Source organism: Cornus florida, unplaced genomic scaffold, assembly GCF_030987335.1.
Source record: "Cornus florida cultivar Cherokee Brave unplaced genomic scaffold, ASM3098733v1 CherokeeBrave_3.0.0_Hap2_Chr11, whole genome shotgun sequence".
Classification (NCBI taxonomy): Eukaryota; Viridiplantae; Streptophyta; class Magnoliopsida; order Cornales; family Cornaceae; genus Cornus; species Cornus florida.
In genome coordinates this window covers 37512124-37520590 of record NW_026775581.1, presented here as the reverse complement: position 1 = coordinate 37520590, position 8467 = coordinate 37512124, and the positions used below count along the sequence as shown (strand labels likewise).

General features: G+C 33.8%; 1 protein-coding gene across 1 annotated transcript; it reads right to left on the bottom strand.

The window, feature by feature from the left end:
- Window positions 1-5398: 5398 nt before the first annotated feature.
- LOC132284650 (mitogen-activated protein kinase kinase 9) lies at window positions 5399-6783 on the bottom strand. Its single transcript, XM_059786776.1, has one exon. It carries the CDS (start codon window positions 6583-6585, stop codon window positions 5620-5622), a length of 966 nt encoding a protein of 321 aa, XP_059642759.1. The 5' UTR covers window positions 6586-6783; the 3' UTR covers window positions 5399-5619.
- Window positions 6784-8467: the final 1684 nt, after the last annotated feature.

Here is an 8467-nt window from a genome sequence, read left to right as displayed (position 1 = left end):
AACGTGTCTAGATATTGAAATCGGAATCTGCGTCCCAACTGCCCCCGCCCCATCTGCACATATGAAACAACCCAATTCACCAAACTTCGAATGTGCTTCAAGATCTAACAAAACAAATTAGAGTATAATTTCGAGAATATATATATATGTATGTATATATATATATATATATAGGTGTACATGTTTATATGTGTACTTGATTGTAGTAAAAAAAATTTTGAAAAAAGAGTAGCATCTTTCAAATTCGCACTCTCTAAAAGTCGGTTTGGAGTTCTTGGAATAAAATATATATTTGATTTTATAAATAGAGTTGTCCAAAAATATTTGATGTCAATACAAAATATTTAGGTGTTTAATGATCCATTATAATAAGTATTTTTTATAATTAAATTATTTTTAAAATTATTTGATAACAATATTATTTTAAATACTTCTACTATAAATTTTACAATAATATCTTTTAATATGATGTTACCATATTTGATAATAAAATTTTATTAAGAAAGGAGTGTAATTCTCTTTTTAAAAATAATGAGAACAAAATTGTCTAATAAAAAATAGTTACTTAAAATATTCAACATCTAATTTTTGAAAACTTTAAATTTTAACTTCATTCAAAAGTTATACTGAACTAAATTTGGTAACTATTAAAAGCGAAAACTCTAAATTTTAACTTCATTCAAAAGTTATACTGAACTAAATTTGGTAACTATTAAAAGCGCTTTTAATAGTTACCAAACACTTCTAAAAGCAATTTTTTAAATTAAAAGTGCTTTTAAGTAATAGATAAATAATCACAAATGGGCTCTAAGTGCAACAAGTCGGGTGTTTTGTTATCCGACCCAAGATTTTGAATTATTAGGTGAAGCTGACACCCAACCCACCCATCCATTTTCCCATCAAGATCCGATGTGGGACAAGTCTCCCTTGTGACATTAAGCCACAATTCAATATCTTCCAATACCACATTGTCAACATGTTATTATCTATTACTCAATTTATTCCTTCAATCTCATATTAGTTATTCATATTTGAATTTATAACTTTATAAGGAGACATGTGATAAATGCATTGCCCATTTTTGAATTACTAAATTGTCTTTTAAACTTTGGAAAATGATATTTATGCCGATTGATTTGGCCGATTTCCTAGGCAGAATCAGGTGGCATCTAGCTGGAACTACTCTCCCTTCTCTCTCTCTCTAACCTCTCAGGGCAAACAACGGTTCCAACACCATCTTTTGGGTCTTCTTCCCCCATCTCTTTCTCTCTCTAGCTTTATCGCCTTACTGTAGGTGCAAGCAACAGTGGCTGTCTTTGGGTAATGTTGGTGCGAACAATGGTGGCTGGAAGGCCACATATGGGGTGTCAAAGATCGATGGTGGTGTCGGCAACGAAACTTCCATCGGTTACCAATACCGCATCAACCGTTATATCAACAAATCGGTAGTCATGTGCTCAAATCAAAGTGCAATCTTCTCTCTTTACGAAGAGATCGAAATCTATACTGAGACATTTCTTTTTTATTATTAGATTTTTTTTTCTATAGTTAGCCAAGGATTGCTAGTAGGATCCGTGCTGTGTATCAATTATGCAAAAATGTTCCACTTTGTCAACAAGTATATTTGCTCTATCTCGACAAAAAAGAGAATTTCCTCCAGTCATGCCAATTGGATCAACACAATACAAATGCTCGAAACCCATTTGTCTCTTCCCCTTTTCCCTAAGGAATTTCTGACAAGCCAAACGACGGAATATGTATGGGCAATAGAAAGATTTCAACTAAAGACTTCGCACCATGAAACATGCCGAGGTCTGTCGGAAAAGGCTTACTGCCGACCCACGGTTCCATTTTCCACGGGAGATGCTAGGTTGACTACCCTTTTGCCTCGAATCTAAAGATCTAATTGACCCATTTTAGCCCTCCACTTTCAATGGACCTTGTTTATTAATTTCGTGGTGGTCGGAGCACGTGAGATTGACGCCAACGAGAAGCAAGGACAGAAATTTCAGATTGTAATTGTGGCTATTGTGAGTTGTGTCGTCACTTTAAAAAACGAATTCTGATTGGGTGTCGCCAATGGAGAGTTCACCTCAGATTGGGTGTCGCTGTCCAGCATGAGCTTGTTGGATTCTGCAGCTCAACCTTCATCATTGAAATTGCCCACGAAGACCTGTTGCGGCGACGAATGAAGACCGTCCACCCGTTGTTCCGAGCTCACGCCTCCCACAATGCCGAGGATGGAAGCCACATCGTCTGATCCACGACATCTGAGCATTACCGGTTGAGTTTTTGCCGTTCACTACGGTCACCGACCTCAGTAAGAACATGACCCATTCTAGCCGATAAAGTACTCCTTGCTCGCGTAGTTTGTTCGTCGGAAAGTTTCATCGTTGGTAGTCTTTGCTTCACTACCGTTCTCTATTAAAGATTCGTAACAATTGTTCATTGTAAATTCATAACCGGTAAGTTCATCCACCGCCAAACAAACCCATCTCACTGCCGGTTGAGTTCAGTAGACACGACTCCCGTCATCTACATTGAAGCGGGTAAGGCGTCATCCTTTTGCCTCGGGAAAGTTTCATTGCTGCTAGTCTTGCTTCACCACCGTTCTGAAGCTTGGCAACAATGTATATTCTCTCTCCTTTTCTTTTCCTTTTTTTAGTTGTTTTCCAGCCTAGTTGCTTACCTGGACTGCCACGTCTATTCTGCCAAATCAATCGGCCAAAATCATCGGTCCATCTATCACGACCCTTAAACTTTATAATGGCAAGTTAGAAGATATTTAAAAAATTAAAAGGGTGATTGTGAAAAAATATATATTTATTTTATTTGACTTTTCAAAATATTCAACTAATTTGGATATTTTGTTGGATATTTTGAAAAGTATGTACTATTTTCTTTGTAGAAGTAAATTATTTAAAAAGTGTTAGATAACCTAGTTAGAAAATATTTATTACCTCCCACCTTTATTTGTTGGCCTGGTTGAATTTTAAAAAATTAATCAAACAAAATATAAGTCGATTGAATTATTTAGAATATGAAAATTGAATTATTTTAAGCTGTAACGTGCTTGAACTTTTCTCAAATTAAATCAACTACCGGCTTGTAAATATAATTAATTAAGCTTTCAAAATGAACTACTGACTTATAAATATGATTAATTAAATCCATGCCCTAAGTCAAGGAATCGTCTATGGACTTTTAAAAGATATTATTTCAGTTTATTTGAGGGTCGGGAGTCCACTACGTCAACATAATCTTTCCCTTACCCCACAGCCTACCCGTCCACAAGATTGTCACAATCACCCCTTCTTCGGGACCCAACGTTCTCGTTGGCCAGCCTGATATTGTCCACTTTGAGCCCGAACCCACACGGTTTTACTATTGGATTTTACCCCAAGATAGATCATACCAATTGGAGTGACACACTACATATAAGCACTTCACTTTTCCCTTACCTAGGCAATGTGAAATTATGCACCCGTAACTCGCCTAATGTAGTAGCCTATCATTGCCTCACACCCGCCCACAAAGTCGCCATAGTGGCCTAGAGGTATTAGATCCCTACTTCATAAAAGGAGGTCACTAATTTGAGCCACAGTAAAAACATGTGTATGTTAGTACCGAATAATAAAAAAATAAAAAAGCTTGGTTACTTCAAGAAGAGTTTGAAAAACTTTAAGTTATAATTCAGAACTCAATCAAGACTTAAACATTAATCTTGATCTTTGAACTTTGAGGTCCATCTAAATATGGCTCGAGTATAATTCAAATTAAATTTGGGTCGTCTTAAGAAATCCAAAGCCTCTGCAGGAATTGAGAAGACACGTATCATTCACGCTTGTGTCATTTTATGCTACTTGCGCGAGTGTACATTTTCGCAATTCACATGTTTCGCTTTTTTCCCATGCATATGTATCCTTAGTCATTTATATGCTTGACATTACATGTACATCCTTTGTGTACAAGACTTTATGACCAATCATTAAGAAAATAATAATGTTATGCAAGACTTCAAGAAAGAGAATGAATTAGATAAATAAATAAATATAGTTCTATGTGTAATAAAATATTGAGCTTCTGATTAAGAGAATATATTTTTGATTTTTTTTTTTTTGTTTTTTTTTGTTTTTGTTTTTTTTTTTGGTTGCAAAAAACTACTGTCCACATTGAGACTCCAACTCTTACCATATTATTTAAAAGGTAAATCAAATATCACTATATTACAATCTTTAATAAAAATACATATTATTATTTAATAAGTTTGTCTGAGTTTATTTCATCAGTTAATATTTTGAGCTGAAATGAAGGATGAGTAAGATGGCTTGTGTGATTTCCATACTTTAAATTTTATTGCTACTCATTTTAGAATTTTAAAATTTGTAGTATATTCTTTTGGGATTTTAGTTATGTTTATGTTGAGATGTGACTTAATACTTACTCAGTCTCAAAATATACAAGTGTCTTTTTTTGAAAGTTAAGGACTTGTTTGATTTGTAACTCTGAAACAGTTGTCAAGAATTTAGAGAACATAAAACTAAAAATTATTTTCAAAAAATTATTTTCAGAGAACTATAAAATTTCTGAAAATAAGCCTTTTTACAATTGAATTTTTAGAAAAGTGAATCAAGTAAAGTTTTTTTTTTTGGTACAAAAATTGTTGTAAGTATGCCCACAGTTATCTGAATACAAAACTTTTTATAACTGAGTTTTCAAGAAACTGAACAAACAAGTATGTTTGGTTTATAACTCTGAAAACAGTTTTCAAAAACTTATAAAAGAGATAACAGTTTTCAGAAAATTAAAAAGACTGTTATCTAAAAACAGACCTTTTTACAACTGAGTTTTCACAAAATAGTTTTTAGAAAACTAAATCAAACAGAGATTTTTTTACAATTTTTTGTTTTTACTTTTTCGATAATAAAAAATTGTTCTATGATTTTTTAACTGTTTTCATAAAATCATTTACAAAATTACAAACCTTATTAGAAATCACTGTAGTGTTTTTTATAATTATAATGACGTGATAATTTAATTTATATAAGTTTATATAAGTCCAATACAAGAACTTAAATTAGTAATACTGCAATGACTTTTCAAATCACATTTATTTTGGTATGTATAAAAGCAAAAAAATAAATACTTAATATTATTATTTTTTGGACGGAATAATAAAAATGCTGAAACTTTCTCACTTCTTCCATGTATTTGCAAAATTTTTGGTTACTTTTCAAAGTTCAAAAAAAATAAAATAAAATAAAATTGAAGAGAAAACCGGCAAAGTCAGTCAATGTGAGAGTCAAGATAGACTGTTAGAACATCTTAAAAGAACAAGTCAAATTCTTAGACAAGCATTTCAACAGCAGCAACAACAACAACAAAAAAAACCAACTGATTGATAGGAAATAGAAAGAAATCTAATTATCTCATTTTCCACAGCAACTTTACTGTTGAAAATAGCAGCATCTACAACATAGAGGAAAGAATATACATGTAGGCAAAAAGTCACTAAAACAAAAGAAGCAAAAAATTCAGATCCGTCCTCTATTCCATCATACAAAAATGATCGACGAAACGTCATCGGATCATCGTCGGGTGGGTCGGGTCGGGTCGTCGTTACAAACCACTAGTGACAAAAGGATGAGTCAATAGCTCCGAAGCAGTCCGCCTCTTACTCGAGTCCTTCTGGAGGCAACACTCGATAAAACTCCGAAACTCTTCCGATGAACCCTCCGGCAAGCTCGGCGGCTCCCCGAAGCATATGGCGCACATTAGCGTGGCCCAGTCGGGTCTCTGACCCGCAGGCAAGTACGGAAAATGACCCATGTAAAGCTCCAACAGTGTCAGCCCCAAACTCCATATATCCGCGGCGTACCCGTTATAGTTCGCCCCGTAGGTGTCCGGGTCGAAACGTTCTGGGCTCATGTAAGCGCACGTGCCAACGTACGAATTGCAGGGATCGAGCGTGCGACGCATGATCTTACTCACTCCAAAATCAGCGATCTTGACTTCCATCTTGCTGTTCACTAGTAGGTTGGAGGGTTTGATGTCTCTGTGAATGATTTTGTGGCTGTGGAGGTAACTGAGTCCACTCAGGACCTGACGCGCGATTACGGCGAGTTTGGGTTCGGAGAAAGTTCCGGTGGTTTTGAGGAGGGTATCGAGAGTGCCACAGTCCATGTATTCCATTACTATTGCGATGTCGCCGTTGGCCTTCTCGAACATGCCGTCGCAGTGGACGATGAACGGGGAGTCCGTTCTCCGGAGGATCTCCATCTCCCGGATGATCTGGCGGCGGACGGTGGGGTCACTGTCGCCGTGGACCACTTTCAGCGCGTAGACGGCGGAGCTCCGCTTGTGGAGGACTTTGTAGACTGTGCCGCCGTTGCCGTGGCCGAGGACTTGGACCTTTTCCAGGTCGGCGGCGGTTACAGCGCCGCCGCAACCGGTTGCGGCCGTAGTGGTGGCGGTGGTGGAGAGGGAAGTGGGAGGGAGGGGTAGGGGGAAACGGGGGCGGCGTTCGGAGATTTCCGGTAGTGGGAGTCGGAGATTTAGCTGGCGGCGCTCTCGGACTAAAGCCATGTACTGAGGGAGGGGAGAGGAATTGTGGTGTTTGGATACTGTTTTGGGAGGAAATGAATTTCTTCGAATTGAGGAAAGTGAGTGGGGTTTATATGCAGTGGAGCGGGGGAAGGAGGAAGCACGTGAAGGCGTGAATGAGTGGAAGAGTGAGAAGGAAAGAGGAAGATGGTGGGTGTCAATTGCGTATTATTTTGGTTTTTTCTGAATTTTAAAGTAAAAATGTTTTATCACATGTGATATATATCTTCGAATGCAGCGAAGGTGGACACAGCTTCCTTTCGCCGTCACTTTGTGGCGGATAATTCCAATGATTTGATGAACAAATATAGGAAGTGTTTTGGAAATTTCTTAAAATTGAAAAGTAAAGAATGGTTTCCTAAAAAAAACAAAAACCTTTAAGAAATAACTTTATAACATCAAATTTTAAAAATGCTATAACTCAATAAGCACAGATATCGATACGAGACATTTAATATAGATATAAAATCTTATTTATATAATTATTGAATAAAACAATTATAGAACTCTAAGTAATTTATAAATTGAATACTAAAATTATATAAGTTAGAAGATGATAATAATAGAATATATATATATATATATATAAAGAATGGTTTCCTAAAAAAAACAAAAACCTTTAAGAAATAACTTTATAACATCAAATTTTAAAAATACTATAACTCAATAAGCACAGATATCGATACGAGACATTTAATATAGATATAAAATCTTATTTATATAATTATTGAATAAAACAATTATAGAACTCTAAGTAATTTATAAATTGAATACTAAAATTATATAAGTTAGAAGATGATAATAATAGAATATATATATCTTCTAACTTATATATATATATATATATATATATATATATATATATATATAAAAGATATTACAATCTTATTGTGTCATCGCAATTATGTTTTTGTTCTTTTTATGTTGAATATTTTGATAAATATTCATAATATTGTATTGTTTTTAGACTTGTCTGGTATTTTTTTTATATAAGATAAAAAGTGTAAGATGTGTTAGTTAAGTGTCTGAAATATATTGTTCATAGAGTGTCAGCGTCGGAACACCCACGCAACACATTAAGAACATGTGCTTCTTATGCTTTAATTGATTAGATAGATAAAGAAAAAGAAATACTGTAGCATTTTTAAAATGAAAATCTTTAGGTGTTTGAATGGCTAAAACTGTAAAATTTTGAGGTAAAATAATTTTTCATATCTACTCAATTTTTTAAATAATTTTAGAAAACGTTTAGCCATATGGCGAATGCAAATTTTCAAAACTACATTAGAAAATGGTAGGTGATAAATATATTTTTTATTTTATTTTTATAATTTACTCCACTTTGAATGTGAAATAAAATTATTATCTCGATTCAGTTATTGAGAATGAAGTATAAAGAATATTTATGTGATTTAAATTTTAAATTTTAAAAACAAAAAATAAGTGTAGTTATAAAAAATATTTAAATTTTAAATTTTAAAAACAAAAAATAAGTGTAGTTATAAAAAATATTTAAATTTTAAATTTTAAAAACAAAAAACTAAGGTAAGAAATGAGTGCAATAATTATTTCAATAAAAAAATACTCACATAAAAAAAATATTTTGTGGCATCATTGGGCAAATCCTTTTGCCTACTACAATATCTTGCAATTCATAACATTACCCTTTTACCTGCATTATACTCCGTAATTAATATAAATAAATCTATTACAACAATAGGTACATGATTTTCACTAATAATTTTCTTTTATTTAAATATTATACGAAGAAAACGTGAGCACCCATCGTTTTAGATATGCTGGATCTTAGAAATCACTAATAGTCAATTTTATTAGTTGATTGTCTTATTGAATACTGGTGGTC